This window comes from Asterias amurensis, chromosome 20 (genome assembly GCF_032118995.1).
Source record: "Asterias amurensis chromosome 20, ASM3211899v1".
Classification (NCBI taxonomy): Eukaryota; Metazoa; Echinodermata; class Asteroidea; order Forcipulatida; family Asteriidae; genus Asterias; species Asterias amurensis.
Genome location: NC_092667.1, coordinates 2,020,544 through 2,041,446, shown reverse-complemented (window position 1 = coordinate 2,041,446; position 20,903 = coordinate 2,020,544). Strand labels below are relative to the sequence as shown.

The following is a 20,903-nucleotide window of genomic DNA, read 5'->3' as shown; positions in this document are numbered from 1 at the left end:
CCTATCTTTCTGAAAGTTAATAATACTCAGCGCCTTGAGTAGCGTAGATACGTGCGCTATATGACTTCATTATTGTTGTTATTATCATTTGTTTTATATCCGCCATTCAGTATGTATGCCAAGCCATACACAGGAGACTGGCATTTTGCCTGACAGATCCAAGTCAAATTTTGCTATAAAAAAATTTGTTTGCGGGAGTGTTTTTTTGTACTTGAATTGTTAAACTTGGTTTGGCAAAATGCGCCTGGTGGAAGAAATTTAGTTATTCACTTTTGTTTGTATGTTTTATTGTGTTTTGCTAAACACTCGAGTGTTGTTTTACAAACAATTGACAATTGGGTGGTCAGGTTGGTGTAGTGGTATATTTCCTCGCCTACCTCCTCTAGGACCCCGGTTCGAATCCCACTGGGGGCACTATGTGCATTGGGTTTTAGTCCATACCAGTAACAATTTCAATTTGTCAAGAGATGGTTTGCAAAATGGCGGCCAGCAAACTATTGACTGTTGTTTGTATATTTATGAGGTGTAACCTTCACAGAACGGAACCGTGCCAAGATCCTTCAATTGCCAATAGAAACACGGCTCATTGAGTCACAAAAAAAAAGAAACGGCGCAGTGTGGAGTTCTCCAGTAGTGGTAGTAAATCAATCAATAAAAACTATAGGACATTCAAGCATCTATAATAAAATATATAGAAAGAAATCTACATGTAGACTTGTTACGATGTTGAGTTTGCATGATAAGCTGTGGCGTAGTACGTAATTGAGATGAGATGGGAATAAGGAATTGCAGGGAAATTACTCATTTGTTTTCTCAAAGACTTAAAATTTATTTCAGCGACGAACACAGAAAATAAGTTGTTTTTAACCACAAATGAATTCACACAACAAATAGTCATGATCATACACATTTATATACATCTACAGCACTTAATCAAACCTAAAATTGTCTCAAAGCACTCAATATTTGTCTACAAGGTGTGCAGAGCTTTCTTTGAATAAATAAGACCCATTTAGCACAGTTTAACAAGTACCAAGGTGCTGTGACGCAATCTGCATTCAGATTACCTTTAAACACTGGGGGTTAAATTCTTTCTCTTCTGGACACCTGTGGTAATTGTCAAAGACCAGTCTTCTCACTTAGTGTACACATCTCAACATGCATGAAATTTTAACCTGTGAATATTTGAACTCAATTCAGTGTCGAAGTTGCGAGAGAATAGCGGAAGAAAAAGCTCTTGTCGCACAAGTTGTGTGCTTTCAGATGCCTTAAACTTGAGACCTCAGCTGAGGTCTCAAATTCAATTCAAATATTTGAGTGAGAAATTACTTCTTTCTCAAAAAGTGTGTTCAGAGGGAACCGTTTCTTACAATGTTTTAAACTAACAGCAGCAGAGCTCTTTATCACTCTTTACCAATTAATTTTTTATGCTATTAGTAATTGCCAATAGTGTCCCGCGCCTTTAAAGAGCAAATTCATTTAAGGCTATAGACCATGTTACCTGTTACATGTACATCACATATGTTTTTGAGAAAGAAGTAATTTCTCACTAAAATATACCTCAGCTCAGGTCTTGAATTAACCATCTAAAAGCACACAACTTATTGCGACAAGCATGTTTTTTCTTTCATTATTATCAACTTCAACAACATTGAGTTCAAATTTCCAAAGATTTGTTATGTTATACATATATGTTGGATGCAAAAAATAGTTAATGGTCTGACGTTAACTATTTTTTTGCATTTATACTCTCGGTCCATTTGGTTGGTAAGTTGTTTGCAACAGCTAATTCTATTTTCTCACATTATATGTTGGGATACACCGAGTGAGAATACTGGCCGTTGATAATTGCCAAAGGTGTTCAGTGTCTTTAATATCTGTATATGGCTTTATTGTTGGTATATATTCAAGATTTGTTCTCAAGATTTGTAATAAATGATTCAAATTGCAAAAACTGTCAAAACAACATGATTACTCTAGTAAAAGTGTATGTTTGGTGACGTCATCGGTAATATTTGTTTTTAACTAGACCTTTGCCATACTTGTATGCTGTGATGGTAAAGCATCAAAGAATGTATATTTCAACCTAAAAGGCAATAAACAACGCCCTTTCAAATCATTTCACAGTCACTTCCGGTTTAAATAGTCACTTCCGTCATGTAGATCAAAAGTTATGATTTTTTGAATTAATAAACTTTGAACATTCATAACTCAAGAATTGATGACGTCATCATGACGTGACACACACGGTTTCTTCTCCTAATGAATATCTAACTACATGTATGTGTGAAGTTTCAAGTTCATACGATGTTTGGAAAGATGTTTCTGTTAGGGGACAAGGGACGTACAGAAGAAGAAGAAGAAGAAGAAGAAGAAGAAGTATCAATAAAAAATAAAAAAATGAACAAAAATAAGAGGTGTTCCGGGCTGTTGGCCCGAACACCTAATTAATTTATTTTGTTTGTTGATAAGGAATGAACCCAGATTTGCCAAAGAAGAACTCAGTTTGGGCTCCATTGGGCTTGGCTTAAGTGGCCGGACAAACTGTAATGCGACTAACCGTAATGCGACTAACCATGGTTTTGCCACGTAAACCTAAAAGTTCAAGTTGCTGACTATTTATAAGTATCCTGTTGGATACTAATGTATAAGAGATGTGTGCTAAATGTAGTAAAACCTTTGCAAGTTTTTTAGTTTGAGGAAACTTTTGAATTGAGACAGCGTCGCGTACGTGGGTCCACCCAAATCTAAGGTCAAGAGCACCGGCAAGTCCAAGAAAACTAGCGCTGGGGCAGCAACCAAGAGAGGAAGGGTTAAAGGTAACTCCATTCCGGAGCACACCGCGCCCTCTCTCGACATAGCCTCGGGGTCACTGCAGCCGGAGGGATCCCCCCTCCACCAGCTCAGCGTACCCGGCCCTCGTCAACCAAGTGGGTTCCCCCACGATGGTCGGTGATGGGCTTTTGCGAGGCCACCATACCTGATCGACATCCGCCCACGCGATTGGTTGAAGGATTGGTGACATTTATAGACACTTTGACAATTGAAAATTCGAAGTTTGAAGTATTTTTTTCAAAAACTTTGTGAAGAATCTGTTTCATGCGCGTGGGTTGTGTGCACATGCATGCTCTTAGACATAGATTACGCGCGCGATCAACACGCGGAAGCCAGCAGGTTATAAACAGCTCTAGTTGGTCATTATCAACCGTTTAAACACCCAAACGTGACGCGCTCTCCACCAATAGGAGTAGCGAAACTGTCAGGGGTATTTATGAATGTCTTTTTATAACTGTTCCAATTTGATAATGTTATACTTTGGGAGAAAACGGCAACAACTTTCACTGTATTTTCTTTAAGAGGTGAATCCATGCATCCATGTTTAGTGAGGTGACATTGAGTACCAACCGCTTCTCAATTTGTTATTTTCCTCTAGATATCACATTGCAATTTGGAGAAGGAGAAGTCTAATCAGTTTCATTCTGAGCTAGAAGGTAGATCAAAAGCCTTGCTGAGCAGCTTCAGAAAGCTCTTAAAGATCATCAAGATGCAAAGGAGTATCATGCAAAAGGTAAGAAAACAATATGTTATATATGCTAAGCGTGAGTGGAATACACTCTAGTTTTTCAGTGCCCTGTTGTGTTGGTTCCCAGGCTCTCCAGGCTCTCCAGGCTCTCCAGTTGTGTAGTCACAAACAGATATATAGTGAAGAAAATCTAGCCGCTATAACACCTCGGACCACTCACCACCAAAAGGCGCTATCATTCTTGTAACCGCTATTATCACACCATGGGCCTTTCTCAAACCTCGGCTTGGGCTCTGGCTCTGGCTCCAGGCTTCGCCTGCTGATGTTGGAACCACCGCGTGCAAAATACACTGCTCTTAAAATGTATACACCTAAAGGTTTATACACCCCCTCGTTCAACCAACTTTAACTCATAAACTCTCTGAGGTACATGTATTATGAATTAGGGATTGACAGTGTGAGGGGCCGGTCTTCACTGTGTGGTAATGACCAGTTTGGTTTTGTTGTTGCTGTTAATGGTTGGTTAGGGGTAGTTTCACACAGTCATTTTGAGAAGTTGAGTAAAACATGGCTTTTTGTGCAATCTATTTATTTTGAGCTTGCAGTGCTGAGAGAATAAAACATAAACATCATCAATATATTCTTACATTGTACATTTGAACATTTGATCAATTGTTCACTACTAAGAGAATAAAAGGGTAGCGGCGAGTTCTTAAACGGCTGCTTAAAAACCGGCAGGGTCATTGCCGTGCGATAATGGCCCGAGCTCAAGGGCCTTTATTGCACGGCCATGACCCTGCAAGGTTTTAAATGGCCGTTTAAGAACGAGTCACTACTCTTATAATCCCATTCATAAATGCCATTTTGTTAAAAAACGTAAACAAGTAAAACTTTAGAAAAATCGATAGTTTGAGGTTTGTACATATTTTTTTGTTTTACTTTGTAAAAAATCTGTTTGGTGTGCGTGGGTTTTGCGTACGCGTGCTTAGAAATTAATTACCCGCTGTTTTTAAAAGCTCTGAATTGCGATCCACGTAATAAATTGGTGTATATGAGCTTGCGCACTCGTCACCCGGAAGCCAGCGTTTATAAACGGCTCCACCTGGTCTTTATCAACTGTTTAAACACCCCCACGTGACGCGCTCTCCACCGTTAGGAATAGGGAAAATGCCTGGGATATTTATGAATGTCCATTTAAAGTATACAATACATCTTGAATGTCTCAACTTAAATTTGAAACATATTCAGATCTTGAATTTCAAAAGATAATTACAATAATATACAGTATCGCAAAACTGCACATCAATATAGACTTTTATCATATCTTTTTACATGTTGAAAGATTCAAATCCCACATAATCAACCCTGTTCACATAGTTATACACAATGCATCTACATGTAGATTGTCTCAACTTACATTTGAAACATTTTCTAAACATTGAAAACAAGTTACAATAGTATGCGATAACTCAAAACCATCGTTATAGACCTTTATCGTGGTACGACCATCTTGATTTTCTCCCATTTAAATCAATGTAACCAAACTGAGACTAGAAGGAGAAATAGTCTGGCTCCAATAAATATTAGCATTCAGTACTGTTATTGGACAAAGAAACATGACCAATATGGTCGAAACATGATAATGGTAACCATAGGTCAAGTCCAAGAATTTGGACATTACTTTACATATAACATGGGACAAAGCAGCTATAATTATATAAAATGCATCTAGATTGTTTCAAGTTTCAAAAATGTTATTGATGTTTCAAAAAGTTCCTGAACATACAAACAGTTGACTGGCATGGTTACACTGAAATTTGCAAATATCTCACTACATGAGCTGTTGACCCAACTACAAGATCTTTTCTGATTTGACAGTTCATGTTGAGTGGCAATACCATTCCACCTTTCACACTCCCTCTGTTAAAGGGTCTATGTAACTTTTGTAGGACAAAAAACACAATGTCCACAGATTTACACTAAACTTACACAGTTTGAAGATAATGATAGTAGAAAGCTTCCCTGAAAATACTACGTGCTGAGGAAAGTGGTAGTGGAAAGCTTCCCTTCAAATATTACTTACTGAGGTGCTGTAATTTTTGAGAAATGAGCAAAACAATGTAATGAAAATAATTTTCGTCTCATGAGACGAAAATTATTTTAATAATTTTACAAACTTATTTTCATGACATTGTTTTACTCTTTTCTCAAAAATTACAGCACCTCAGTAAGTAATATTTGAAGGGAAGCTTTCCACTATCATTATCTTCAAACCCTGTAAGTTTAATTTAAATCTATGGACATTTTGAAAAAGTACCCAAATCCTTTAAACCAGAGATTGATAAAGGAACATTACAGAGTTAGTTTGGCTAGCAAAAAGTTGCTGGCAGTGTGAGCACTTTATGTAATCCACCATATACATAAACTGACAAACCTGTAGAAGTTTGAGATCGATCGGCCATCTGGGTCACGAAAGAATAGTGAAAAACTGATGACACATTTTGCATGACATCGATGCCAAAACAAAATTGAATAAAACGCTCCCTGAGCGATAAACTCCAAACGCAAAATTATATTATTTATTGTTCATCAAATTAATGTGAAATTTCAGACAGAAATATTTCAAAGGATGTTTTCTACTATAAATCATCATTAGACCGTGTAAGTTTTATGTCAATTTGTGATCTTCACGATTGTTGTTTGTTGACAATTCTGTAACGTTCCAAAATGAAAGAATCGTATTTTGTACTGAAAACTTGGAACTACGGTTGGAATTTTTTTAACTATGGAGTCATATCATTCTATCATTCTAATGATTCACATAGTCCTTGTGATAACTGTGTTTATGTGTGTGTCAGATTCATGACAGAACACAGTCCGCTATTTTGAAGAACCAAATTTTTGACTCCACAAAAATGTATGTACCACTTTTTGAATTTCCAGAGGCAAATTGACATTTTATTACATCATAGGTGTTTGTTTGTGGGTGAATTACTCTTCAAAATGGATAAAGAGCAAACTCCAAACTGCAACATTTTGAGAGATTTAAAGCAATCGCACAACATCAGTAAACAGGATTTTCCAGAGGCCCACACTTCGTGTATCACAACTTGACAAACATGTGAAAATTTAGGCTCGATCGGTCATTGGAGTCGGGAGAAAATAATGGGAAAACCCACCCTTGTTTCCTCACCTTTCGCCATGTCATGACATGTGTTTAAAATAAATCTGTTATTCTCGATATCGAGTATTGATAATTGTTTTAATGTTTTCTCAAAAAGTAAAGCATTTCATGGAATAATATTTCAAGGGAAGTCTTTCACCATTACCTTCTATAAACCCTGTAAGTTATTTGTAAATCTGTGAACTTTTTTTTGTGTCTGTACCGAAAGTGTATAATGGCTTTAAGGTTCGTATTGAAATGGCGGCATGATGCATAACAAAAAGTTTCTGCACTATCCTATTAAAGTCACAACGTGTAAAGCTGACCTCGGAATAATTTTTTCTCCCTTTTCATGTGAAATTTGTGCATTGCAACACTATTTTGTGAACCTCCTTTTACGGGAAAACGAAAGTGCCCAATGGCTTTGAAGGCAATGTGCCACTATAACTTTCATAAAAAGTAGTTTAGCCAGAATTTTGAGCAACCTTTTACAGAAGCAACAGTGCTGGTGTAACAGGGCGCTGACAGATTAACTTGCGTGTGTTTCCACAATGCCCATCATTCCAGCCTGCATCCCTGCCTACAGCGCAGTCTTGGTTGCCTTTGTAATTATCTGGCTGACCGCTCATCCATCTCTTGTCCTGCACGTCAATAGTACCTTCACCCAAACACACCCAGGTACCTGAACAGAGGCAATCCCAAATAAAAACTTTGTCTCATTACATCAAATATTGAGAGCGGGATCGTTTGTATGGAAGTACGCATTGTCTATGTTCAGGAATAGATTCAATTTTCCAGCTTGTAGTTTTCAAACAATTTTTATTTTTTTGAGAAATTTGTATCAATACTATAGAATATTTAAAAAGAAGATTTGGTTTCATAGCAAAATAATATAAAGCTGTTTCTTCGTTTGCGATTCGCGCAAGACTTGCGCAGTTTATTGCACTATTCTCTGTTGCTGATTGCCACATTCTAACAACATTCGCGGGTTTTGAACACAAATTCACGACTCTTGTTAAAGGAACACGTTGCCCTGGATCGAACAAGTTGGTCTATATAAAGCGTTGGTAAGCATTTTTTATAAAATGCACATGGTTGGAAAGATGTTTTAAAAGTGGAATAAAATAATCCACACAAATTTGCCTCGAAATATAAATGGCCGACCGTGTTAGTCGACGAGGTAAAATGAAAACCACGCAATTTTGAGTGATACTTGTGTGGGTCATTATATTCTACTTTAAAAATATCTTTCTAATCATATGCATTTTATAACAAACGGTTACAAATGTTTTTCAAAGACTAACTCGACCGATCTAAGGCAACGTGTTCGTTTAACGCACACGACTGTGCTTTGGAACTCCCTAACCTCCCCCCCACCAACTCTGTTGCAATTCAAGAGGAATAACAATAGTAATTTCCTCTTACTTTGAATGTTTTCCTTATTTTCCTTCTAGTCCTCATGCCCTACATGTAGATGGCATGTTGGCATTGTGGTGGCAATTTGTCATAAAATTAAACAACTTTTCAGAAGTATATCTTGATTATCAATTCTAAGACTTGTGTACAAACCTTCGGCGTCAATGTCGTTGCAACCAATCCAGAACCATGGCCATTGGCAGCTGCACATGTTGATGAGGTGTTGTAACTCTTTTTCGGATTGAGGGACAACAATCACCCCACCCAACTCAACACAAATCTGCCTGCCCTCTTCCCATGTAACGTCGGCATCATGCATCTTGTAGCACTTGTCTTGCCACTGGTTCCAAGTAGGGGGACATTCCCCCTGTCCAACGAAGACCTTACAGTACTGCCCAGTACCGACAGCGTAGTCTGCCATCATAAATATACCAACAACACCCAGCAGTTTGCTTGCCAACATTTTGCAGACCATCTCTTAACAAATTGAGTTGCTGCCAGGTATTGTAACTAAGAAGGTGCAACCTTCACAGAACGGAACCACGTTAAGATCATTAAATTGCCAATAAAACACAGCTCATTGGGTCACAAAGAAATAGCGCAACAGGGAGTTCTTCAATAACAGCGAGAATTCAATCAAATATATTATAATATATGGTTTGAAGAAAAAAAACCTACAATTATTATAATTTTGAGTTGTGCATAATAAGCTGTTGCATGTAAGTTATTTAGATGAGGCGAAAAAAAAAATGTTCATGGAAATTTTTCTTGCAAAGTGTTTTCTCAAAGATTTGAAATTCATTTCACTGACTGAAGACATTGGCCTTGAGTCTGAGTGCACACTTAGTACTTATGCCTCTTAGAAAACTTGTACTACTATTTCTTCGTAGGTAGTTCTCTAAGAACAAACTCTACCTGGCAAGTAGATACATACATGGTGTTACCACAAACCAAATATATATTTCTTCTTTGTTTTGTAATTTGTTTGTAAAATTATGTTGATGTACCCAACAGTGTAAGACTCCTCTGAAAGTTTAATAAATACAAATACAAATCATTGTCTGACTTAAAGGCTGAGTATATATAATGGTAGGAATTGTATACACACTTGTGTATACTTTTTCCTCCATCAGGCAGACTCCTCAATGAACTGACTCCCACCAATGATTTCTATAATAAATGTTTAAAAAGGCCGCAACTTTTCCCGCAAATAAGTGTTGTGGCTGAGCGGTTAACCTGGTTATAGAGCACTGAATTCAAACTCTGGTGTTTCTGATCAGCAGAGTGTGGGTTCGAAAGCCCAGCTGTGATGCTTGTGTCCTTAAACAGCTACCTGAGCGAAATTTTTTTCACGGAAATGGTATTTTAACTTGTTTATAATACACTTGTTCACCAGTTTAATGTAATTTTGGTATGTTTACACTTCTGAATTTTTCTTATTTATCGATTAAAAAATCAGACCCCAACCTAAAGGTTTTTCAAAAACTAAAAACACTTCTGCCGTTGAAGTCGTGAGTCAAAGGACAATGCCGCTGACGTCATTTGTTGGAGTTTGCTTTGTTATACCTCCACGCTGCAACAAAATGGCTTTACAAATTGGAGCTCCCAACTATGACGTTTTGAGAGTGATTGCGTAACAGAGCTTTTCGGAAATCTCTCAAAAAAGCGCTTGATATGGGTATTCGAAATTAATGTTTTTTTTATACAATTTAAATCTATTTATAATCATATGACTCGATTTGCTTATTCATTGAAAACATTTTAAATGAAATTCAGCAAAGTTCACGAATTGACATTTTCGTTCAAGCAGGTCTTTAACCCTCTAGTCCCTGCACCGCCCGAGTTTGCTGAAAACCAATTTTTCAAGATTCTTGCAGTAAATTACTGGAATCGTAGTTCAAATTTTAAAAGATAGCCATGGCTTAATATTTATGCACAATTTTTTACCCTTTCGGTAATATTTGTATAAAAGTACAAGTTCTCATGAAAACAATAAATGCCTCTCGTTAAACGGCTATGGTAATTTTTATGGCGTATATTTGTTTGTAAGGATAAAATGGACACAATTGCTTTTCAAGGCTTTTATCTGGCTCAATGCTTAATACTGATCAAATGCGAAGGCGTTAGTTTTCGACAATATCATCACGAATGATTAATAAATACAGTTTCCTTTGTGTTTACTAATGAGCATGTTGTTGGGTAAGAGCTATTATTTCATCATCATTAGCTTCGACAAGTCAACTATGAAGGGAGAATTAATAATGATCTGTAAAAACTAGTGGGTTAACAATAATGCGTAGACCTACTATTGACTATCAAGTTTTCTGTTGATGTTCCTTTTTTTCTACAAACACAAGCTAGCGAGGTTTCCTCCTACCGCATACAAGTGTATCGCTAGGCGGCTGGGCGGTCCAGTGGCTAAATGGTTAAGCAAGACGCTTAACCATGCATTGCTTCGTCCTTCAGATGGGACATTATACACAGCCGTTGGTCCCATGTGCTGTGTAAGAACCCAGTGCACTTATCGAAAATAGAATGGGTTTGCCTCGGTGTTCCTGGCTGTGGCTGTTGCACCTTGTCAAACCCTTTAAGGTGCTACATAATTGGGTCTCAGAATTCATTACTTCAAACCTATCTTTCTAAAAGTTAATATACTCAGCGCCTTGAGTACCGTAGATACGTGCGCTATATGACTTCATTATTATTGTTATTATCATTTGTTTTATATCCCCCATTCAGTATGTATGCCAAGCCATACACAGGAGACTGGCATTTTGCCTGACATATCACAAGTCAAATTATGCAAATAAAAAAAAATTGTTTGGAGGGAGTGTTTTTTTGTACTTGAATTGTTAAACTTGGTTTTCCAAAATGCGCCTGGTGGAAGAAATTTAGTTATTCACTTTTGTTTGTATGTTTTATTGTGTTTTGCTAAACACTCAAGTGTTGTTTTACAAACAATTGACAATTGGGTGGTCAGGTTGGTGTAGTGGTATATTTCCTCGCCTACCTCCTCTAGGACCCCGGTTCGAATCCCACTGGGGCACTATGTGCATTTAGTTTTAGTCCATACCAGTAACAATTTCAATTTGTCAAGAGATGGTCTGCAAAATGGCGGCCAGCAAACTATTGACTGTTGTTTGTATATTTATGAGGTGTAACCTTCACAGAACGGAACCGTGCCAAGATCCATAAATTGCCAATAGAAACACGGCTCATTGAGTCGCAAAAAAAAGAAACGGCGCAGTGTGGAGTTCTCCAGTAGTGGTAGTAAATCAATCAATAAAAACTATAGGACATTCAAGCATCTATAATAAAATATATAGATTTTGAAGAAAGAAATCTACATGTACCCCCATGTAGACTTGTTACGATGTTGAGTTTGCATAATAAGCTGTGGCGTAGTACGTAATTGAGATGAGATGGAAATTAGGAATTGCAGGGAAATCACTTATTTGTTTTCTCAATGACTTGAAATTTATTTCAGCGACGAACACAGAAAATAAGTTGTTTTTAACCACCAATGAACTAACACACAAAATAGTCATGATCCTACACATTTATATACATCTATGGCACTTAATCAAACCTGACATTGTCTCAAAGCGCTCAATATTTGTCTACAAGGTGTGCAGAGCTTTCTTTGAATAAATAAGACCCATTTAGCACAGTTTAACAAGTACCAAGGTGCTGTGACGCAATCTGCATTCAGATTACCTTTAAACACTGGGGGTTAAACCCTTTCTCTTCTGGACACCTTTGGTAATTGTCAAAGACCAGTCTTCTCACTTAGTGTTCATATCTCAACATGCATAAAATTTTAACCTGTGAATATTTGAACTCAATTCAGTGTCGAAGTTGCGAGAGAATAGCGGAAGAAAAAGCTCTTGTCGCACAAGTTGTGTGCTTTCAGATGCCTTAAACTTGAGACCTCAGCTTAGGTCTCAAATTCAATTCATATATTTGAGTGAGAAATTACTTCTTTCTCAAAAAGTGTGTTCAGAGGGAACCGTTTCTCACAATGTTTTAAACTAACAGCAGCAGAGCTCTCTATTTCCTTTACCAATTAATTTTTAAAGCTATTAGTAATTGCTAATAGTGTCCCGCGCCTTTAAAGAGCAAATTCATTTAAATCTATAGACCATGTAACCTGTGACATGTACATCACATATGTTTTTGAGAAAGAAGTAATTTCTCACTAAAATATACCTCAGCTCAGGTCTTGAATTAACCATCTAAAAGCACACAACTTATTGCGACAAGCATGTTTTTTCTTTCATTATTATCAACTTCAACAACATTGAGTTCAAATTTCCAAAGATTTGTTATGTTATACATATATGTTGGATGCAAAAAATAGTTAATGGTCTGACGTTAACTATGTTTTTTTGCATTTATACTCTCGGTCCATTTGGTTGGTAAGTTGTTTGCAACAGCTAATTCTATTTTCTCACATTATATGTTGGGATACACCGAGTGAGAATACTGGCCGTTGATAATTGCCAAAGGTGTTCAGTGTCTTTAATATCTGTATATGGCTTTATTGTTGGTATATATTCAAGATTTGTTCTCAAGATTTGTAATAAATGATTCAAATTGCAAAAACTGTCAAAACAACATGATTACTCTAGTAAAAGTGTATGTTTGGTGACGTCATCAGTAATGTTTGTTTTAAACAAGACCTTTTTCCAGACTTGTATGCTGTGATGGTAAAGCATCAAAGGATGTATATTTCAACCTAAAAGGCAATAAACAACGCCCTTTCAAATCATTTCACAGTCACTTCCGGTTTAAACAGGTCAAAAGGTCAACGAAAGTTCACCAACATATCCATTTCTGTAAAGTACGTAAAGCCCTTTCATATGATGTATAGATTGTCAAAATAGCTTATGTACATGTAGTTTAGGAAATATGAACTTAGGAAATATTGACGACTGTAGAAAAGATTGTAAGGGGCATGTATGTTTTAACCGCCTTGAACGAAGACTATTCTTCATGAAGCTTTTTCGCGCTCTATGGATGATCACTGGAGCGTAACTCTGCTGCACCGCTAATACACTACACGTTGTGTGTATCATGCCTACGTGCAATGTTTATGCACATACCAATGGGGATTTACGTTGTTCTTTAGACGTGAATTTTGAAATTTTTAACCTCTTTTTTTTTGAGCCGGAAGACAACATCGAAATGGGGTTATGTCTGTGGGGCATTTACGGAGTTTTCAATGACGATTCCGATGATGTTCCGATTGTAAGAATCCCTCATGTAGATCAAAAGTTATGATTTTTTGAATTAATAAACTTTGAATATTCATAACTCAAGAATTGATGACGTCATCATGACATAACTCACACGGTTTCTTCTCCTAATGATATCTAACTATGTGTGAAGTTTCAAGTTCATACGATGTTTGGAAAGATGTTTCTGTTAGGGGACAAGGGACGTACAGAAGAAGAAGAAGAAGAAGAAGAAGTATCAATAAAAAAAATAAAAAAACGAACAAAAATAAGAGGTGTTCCTCCGGGCTGTTGGCCCGAACACCTAATTAATTTATTTTGTTTGTTGATAAAGAATGAACCCAATTTTGCCAAACAAGAACTCAGTTTGGGCTCCATTGGGCTTGGCGTAAGTGGCCGGACAAACTGTAATGCGACTAACCGTAATGCGACTAACCATGGTTTTGCCACGTAAACCTAAAAGTTCAAGTTGCTGACTATTTATAAGTATCCTGTTGGATACTAATGTATAAGAGATGTGTGCTAAATGTAGTAAAACCTTTGCAAGTTTTTTAGTTTGAGGAAACTTTTGAATTGAGACAGTGTCGCGTACGTGGGTCCACCCAAGTCTAAGGTCAAGAGCCCCGGCAAGTCCAACTATAGCGCTGGGGCAGCAACCAAGAGAGGTAGGGCTAAAGGTAACTCCATTCTGGAGCACACCGCGCCCGCTCTCGACATAGCCTCGGGGTCACTGCAGCCGGAGGGATTCCCCCCTCCACCAGCTTAGCGTACCCGGCCCTCGCCAACCAAGTGGGTTCCCCCACGATGGTCGGTGACGGGCTTTTGCGAGGCCACCATACCTGATCGACATCCGCCCACGCGATTGGTTGAAGGATTGGTGACAATTATAGACACTTTGACAATTGAAAATTTGAGGTTTGAAGTATTTTTTCCAAAAACTTTGTGAAGAATCTGTTTTATGCGCGTGGGTTGTGTGCACATGCATGCTCTTAGACATAGATTAAGCGCGCGACCGACACGCGGAAGCCAGCAGGTTACAAACAGCTCTAGCTGGTCATTATCAACCGTTTAAACACCCAAACGTGACGCGCTCTCCACCAATAGGAATAGCAAAACTGTATGGGGTATTTATGAATGTCTTTTTATAACTGTTCCAATTTGATAATGTTATACTTTGGGAGAAAACGGCAACAACTTTCACTGTATTTTCTTTAAGAGGTGAATCCATGCATCCATGTTTAGTGAGGTGACATTGAGTACCAACCGCTTCTCAATTTGTTATTTTCCTCTAGATATCACATTGCAATGTGGAGAAGGAGAAGTCTAATCAGTTTCATTCTGAGCTAGAAGGTAGATCAAAAGCCTTGCTGAGCAGCTTCAGAAAGCTCTTAAAGATTATCAAGATGCAAAGGAGTATCATGCAAAAGGTAAGAAAACAATATGTTATGCTAAGCGTGAGTGGAATACACTCTAGTTTTTCAGTGCCCTGTTGTGTTGGTTCCCAGGCTCTCCAGTTGTGTGTAGTCACAAACAGATATATAGTGAAGAAAGTCTAGCCGCTATAACACCTCGGACCACTCACCACCAAAAGGCGCTATCATTCTTGTAACCGCTATTATCACACCATGGGCCTTTCTCAAACCTCGGCTTGGGCTCTGGCTCTGGCTCCAGGCTTCGTCTGCTGATGTTGGAACCACCGCGTGCAAAATACACTGCTCTTAAAATGTATACACCTAAAGGTTTGTACACCCCCTCGTTCAACCAACTTTAACTCATAAACTCTCTGAGGTACATGTATTATGAATTAGGGATTAACAGTGTGAGGGGCCGGTCTTCACTGTGTGGTAATGACCAGTTGGTTTTTTGTTGCTGTTAATGGTTGGTTAGGGGTAGTTTCACACAGTCATTTTGAGAAGTTGAGTAAAACATGGCTTTTTGTGCATAATGTATTTATTTTGAGCTTGCAGTGCTGAGAGAATAAAACATAAACATCAATATATTCTTACATTGTACATTTGAACATTTGATCAATTGTTCACTACTAAGGGAATAAAGGTAGCGGCGAGTTCTTAAACGGCTGTTTAAAAACCGGCAGTGTCATTGCCGTGCGATAATGGCCCGAGCTCAAGGGCCTTTATTGCATGGCCATGACCCTGCAAGGTTTTAAATGGCCGTTTAAGAACGAGTCACTACTCTTATAATCCCATTCATGAATGCCATTTTGTTAAAAAACGTAAACAAGTAAAACTTTAGAAAAATCGATAGTTTGAGGTTTGTACATATTTTTTTGTTTTACTTTGTAAAAAATCTGTTTGGTGTGCGTGGGTTTTGCGTACGCGTGCTTAGAAATTAATTACCCGCTGTTTTTAAAAGCTCTGAATTGCAATCCGCGTAATAAATTGGTGTATATGAGCTTGCGCACTCGACACCCGGAAGCCAGCCATTTATAAACAGCTCCAGCTAGTCTTTATCAACTGTTTAAACGTGATGCGCTCTCCATCGTTAGGAATAGGGAAAATGCCTGGGATATTTATGAATGTCCATTTAAAGTATACAATACATCTTGAATGTCTCAACTTAAATTTGAAACATATTCAGATCTTGAATTTCAAAAGATAATTACAATAATATACAGTATCGCAAAACTGCACATCAATATAGACTTTTATCATATCTTTTTACACGTTGAAAGATTCAAATCCCACATCAACCCTGTTCACATAGTTATACACAATGCATATACATGTAGATTGTCTCAACTTACATTTGAAACATTTTCTAAACATTGAAAACAAGTTACAATAGTATGCGATAACTCAAAACCATCGTTATAGACCTTTATCGTGGTACGACCATCTTGATTTTCTCCCATTTGAATCAATGTAACCAAATTGAGGCTGGAAAGAGAAATAGTCTGGCTCCAATAAATATTAGCATTCAGTACTGTTATTGGACAAAGAAACATGACCAATATGGTCGAAACATGATAATGGTAACCATAGGTCAAGTCCAAGAATTTGGACATTACTTAACATAACATGGGACAAAGCAGCTATAATTATATAAAATGCATCTAGATTGTTTCAAGTTTCAAAAATGTTATTGATGTTTCAAAAAGTTCCTGAACATACAAACAGTTGACTGGCATGGTTACACTGAAATTTGCAAATATCTCACTACATGAGCTGTTGACCCAACTACAAGATCTTTTCTGATTTGACAGTTCATGTTGAGTGGCAATACCATTCCACCTTTCACACTCCCTCTGTTAAAGGGTCTATGTAACTTTTGTAGGACAAAAAACACAATGTCCACAGATTTACACTAAACTTACACAGTTTGAAGATAATGATAGTAGAAAGCTTCCCTGAAAATACTACGTGCTGAGGAAAGTGGTAGTGGAAAGCTTCCCTTCAAATATTACTTACTGAGGTGCTGTAATTTTTGAGAAATGAGCAAAACAATGTAATGAAAATAATTTTCGTCTCATGAGACGAAAATTATTTTAATCATTTTACAAACTTATTTTCATGACATTGTTTTACTCTTTTCTCAAAAATTACAGCACCTCAGTAAGTAATATTTGAAGGGAAGCTTTCCACTATCATTATCTTCAAACCCTGTAAGTTTAATTTAAATCTATGGACATTTTGAAAAAGTACCCAAATCCTTTAAACCAGAGATTGATAAAGGAACATTACAGAGTTAGTTTGGCTAGCAAAAAGTTGCTGGCAGTGTGAGCACTTTATGTTATCCACCATATACATAAACTGACAAACCTGTAGAAGTTTGAGATCGATCGGCCATCTGGGTCACGAGAGAATAGTGAAAAACTGATGACACATTTTGCATGACATCGATGCCAAAACAAAAGTGTATAAAACGCTCCCTGAGCGATAAACTCCAAACGCAAATTTATATTATTTATTGTTCATCAAATTAATGTGAAATTTCAGACAGAAATATTTCAAAGGATGTTTTCTACTATAAATCATCATTAGACCGTGTAAGTTTTATGTAAATTTGTGATCTTCACGATTGTTGTTTGTTGACAATTCTGTAACGTTCCTAAATGAAAGAATCGTATTTTGTACTGAAAACTTGGAACTACGGTTGGAATTTTTTTAACTATGGAGTCATATCATTCTATCATTCTAATGATTCACATAGTCCTTGTGATAACTGTGTTCATGTGTGTGTCAGATTCATGACAGAACACAGTCCGCTATTTTGAAGAACCAAATTTTTGACTCCACAAAAATGTATGTACCACTTTTTGTATTTCCAGAGGCAAATTTAAATTTTATTACATCATAGGTGTTTATTTGTGGGTGAACCACTCTTCAAAATGGAAAAGGAGCAAATTCCAAACTGCAATATTTTGAGAGATTTAAAGCAATCGCACAACATCGGTATACAGGATTTTCCAAAGGCCCACACTTCGTGTATCACAACTTAACAAACCTGTGAAAATTTAGGCTCAATCGGTCATCGGAGTCGGGAGAAAATAATGGGAAAACCCACCCTTGTTTCCTCACATTTCACCATGTCATGACATGTGTTTAAAATAAATCTGTTATTCTCGATATCGAGTATTGATAATTGTTTTAATGTTTTCTCAAAAAGTAAAGCATTTCATGGAATAATATTTCAAGGGAAGTCTTTCACCATTACCTTCTGTAAACCCTGTAAGTTATTTGTAAATCTGTGAACTTTTAATTTTTGTTCTGTTCAGAAAGTGTTCAATGGCTTTAAAAGCAATGTGCCACTATAACTTTTATAAAAAGTAGTTTGGCCAGAATTTTGAGCAACCTTTCACAGAAGCAACAGTGCTGGTGTAATGGGGCGCTGACAGATTAACTTGCGTGGGTATCCACAATGCGCATCGTCCCAGCCTGCATGGTCAGCCCAGCCTGTGGCACAATCTTGGTTGCCTCCAGCATTATTTGGCTCACCATCCATCCATCTCTGGTCCTGCAGGTCAATAGTACCTTCACCACCCAAACACACCCAAGTACCTGAACAAAGTCAATCCCAAATAAAAACTTTGTCTCATTACATCAAATATTGAGAGCGGGATCGTTTGTATGGAAGTACACATTGTCTATGTTCAGGAATAGATTCAATTTTTTAGCCTGTAGTTTTCAAACAATTTCTTTTTGGAGAAATTTGTATCAATACTATAGAAAATTTAAAAAGAAGATTTGGTTTCATAGCAAAATAATATAAAGCTGTTTTTTCGTTTGCGATTCGCGCAAGACTTGCGCAGTTTATTGCACTATTCTCTGTTGCTGATTGCCACATTCTAACACCATTCGCGGGTTTTGAACACAAATTCACGACTCTTGTTAAAGAAACACGTTGCCCTGGATCGAACGAGTTGGTCTATACAAAGCGTTGGAAAGAATTTTTTATAAAATGCACATATGGTTGGAAAGATGTTTTAAAAGTAGAATACAATAATCCACACATATTTGCCTCGAAATATAAATGGCCGACCGTGTTAGTCGACGAGGTAAAATGAAAACCACGCAATTTTGAGTGATACTTGTGTGGGTCATTATATTCTACTTTAAAAATATCTTTCTAATCATATGCATTTTATAACAAACGGTTACAAATGCTTTTCAAAGACCAACTCGACCGATCCAAGGCAATGTGTTCCTTTAATGCACACCACTGTGCTTTGGAACTCCCTAACCTTCCCCCCCACCAACTCTGTTGCAATTCAAGAGGAATAACAATAGATACTTCCTCTTACTTTGAATTTTTTCCTTATTTTCCTTCTAGTCCTCATGCCCTACACGTAGATGGCATGTTGGCATTGTGGTGGCAATTTGTCATAAAATTAAACAAATTTTCAGAAGTATATCTTGATTATCAATTCTAAGACTTGTGTACAAACCTTCGGCGTCAATGTCGTTGCAACCAATCGAGAACCATTGGCCACTGCACATGTTGATGAGGTGTTGTAACTCTTCTTCGGATTGAGGGACAACCATCACCCCACCCAACTCAACACAAATCTGCTTGCCCTCTTCCCATGTAACGTCGGCATCATGCATCTTGTAGCATTTGTCTTGCCACTGGCTCCAAGTAGGGGGGCATGGCTTCCAACACCGCCCGTTTACAGCAGCGTAGTTTGCCATCATAAATATACCAACAACACCCAGCAGTTTGCTCGCCAACATTTTGCAGACCATCTCTTAACAAATTGAGTTGCTGCCAGGTATTGTAACTAAGAAGGTGCAACCTTCACAGAACGGAACCGCGTTAAGATCATTAAATTGCCAATAAAACACAGCTCATTGGGTCACAAAGAAATAGCGCAACAGGGAGTTCTTCAATAATTCAATCAAATATATTATAATATATGGTTTGAAGAGAAAAAAAAATACAATTATTATAATTTTGAGTTGTGCATAATAAGCTGTTGCGACTAAGTAATTTAGATGAGGCGCAAAAAAAAAAGTTCTTGCAAAATGTTTTCTCAAAGATTTGAAATTCATTTCACTGACTGAAGACATCGGCCTTAAGTCTGAGTGCACACTTAGTACTTATGCCTCTTAAAAACTTTTTACTACTATTTCTTCGTAGGTAGTTCTCTAAGAACAAACTCTACCTGGCAAGTAGATACATACATGGTGTTACCACAAACCAAATATATATTTCTTCTTTGTTTTGTAATTTGTTTGTAAAATTATGTTGATGTATCCAACAGTGTAAGACTCCTCTGAAAGTTTAATAAATACAAATACAAATCATTCTCTGACTTAAAGGCTGAGTATATATAATGGTAGGAATTGTATACACACTTGTGTATACTTTTTCCTCCATCAGGCAGACTCCTCAATGAACTGACTCCCACCAATGATTTCTATAATAAATGTTTAAAAAGGCCGCAACTTTTCCCGCAAATAAGTGTTGTGGCTGAGCGGTTAACCTGGTTAAGAGCACTGAATTTTGTAAGGATAAAATGGACACAATAGCTTTTCAAGGCTTTTATCTGGCTCAATGCTTAATACTGATCAAATGCGAAGGCGTTAGTTTTCGACAATATCATCATGAATGATTAATAAATACAGTTTCCTTTGTGATGACTAATGAGCATGTTGTTGGGTAAGAGCTATTATTTCATCATCATTAGCTTCGACAAGTCAAGTATGAAGGGAGAATTAATAATGATCTGTAAAAACTAGATGGGTTAACAATAATGTGTAGACCTACTATTGACTATCAAGTTTTCTGTTGATGTTCCTTTTTTTCTACAAACACAAGCTAGCGAGGTTTCCTCCTACCGCATACAGTGTATCGCTAGGCGACTGGGCTAAATGGTTAAGCAAGACACTTAACCATGCATTGCTTCATCCTTCAGATGGGACATTATATACAGCCGTTGGTCCCATGTGTTGTGTAAGAACCCAGTGCACTTATCGAAAATAGAATGGGTTTGCCTCGGTGTTCCTGGCTGTGGCTGCTGAATGCGCCGTTGCACCTTGTCAAACCCTTTAAGGTGCTACATAATTGGGTCTCAGAATTCATTACTTCAAACCTATCTTTCTGA

At 37.3% G+C, this 20,903-nt stretch overlaps 3 protein-coding genes across 3 annotated transcripts in view; 1 reads left to right on the top strand and 2 right to left on the bottom strand.

Moving 5' to 3' along the window:
* LOC139952679 (uncharacterized) overlaps nucleotides 1-20,903 on the top strand; it is a 57,116-nt gene that overhangs the window by 25,560 nt on the left and 10,653 nt on the right. The window contains exons 4-5 of the mRNA XM_071951881.1: nucleotides 3,434-3,568; nucleotides 14,632-14,766. Coding sequence (XP_071807982.1) covers nucleotides 3,434-3,568; nucleotides 14,632-14,766 — 270 coding nt within the window. The remainder of the gene's footprint in view (nucleotides 1-3,433; nucleotides 3,569-14,631; nucleotides 14,767-20,903) is intronic.
* On the bottom strand, nucleotides 6,735-8,421 carry LOC139952616 (CD209 antigen-like protein A). Its single transcript, XM_071951815.1, has 2 exons — nucleotides 8,256-8,421; nucleotides 6,735-7,368 (listed from the first exon to the last, which is right to left on the bottom strand). Exons 1-2 carry the CDS (start codon nucleotides 8,419-8,421, stop codon nucleotides 7,175-7,177), a joined length of 360 nt encoding a protein of 119 aa, XP_071807916.1. The 3' UTR covers nucleotides 6,735-7,174.
* On the bottom strand, nucleotides 18,155-19,597 carry LOC139952647 (C-type lectin domain family 4 member M-like). Its single transcript, XM_071951853.1, has 2 exons — nucleotides 19,245-19,597; nucleotides 18,155-18,357 (listed from the first exon to the last, which is right to left on the bottom strand). Exons 1-2 carry the CDS (start codon nucleotides 19,540-19,542, stop codon nucleotides 18,155-18,157), a joined length of 501 nt encoding a protein of 166 aa, XP_071807954.1. The 5' UTR covers nucleotides 19,543-19,597.

Bases quoted from the DNA above. Each gene is read 5' to 3' on its own strand.
- LOC139952616 (XM_071951815.1), bottom strand. From the start codon at position 8,421: ATGCATGATGCCGACGTTACATGGGAAGAGGGCAGGCAGATTTGTGTT. The intron at 7,369-8,255 runs GTTTGTACACAA...GCCTCTGTTCAG, and splicing joins CAACGACATTGACGCCGAAG to GTACCTGGGTGTGTTTGGGT.
- LOC139952647 (XM_071951853.1), bottom strand. From the start codon at position 19,542: ATGGTCTGCAAAATGTTGGCGAGCAAACTGCTGGGTGTTGTTGGTATA. The intron at 18,358-19,244 runs GTTTGTACACAA...GACTTTGTTCAG, and splicing joins CAACGACATTGACGCCGAAG to GTACTTGGGTGTGTTTGGGT.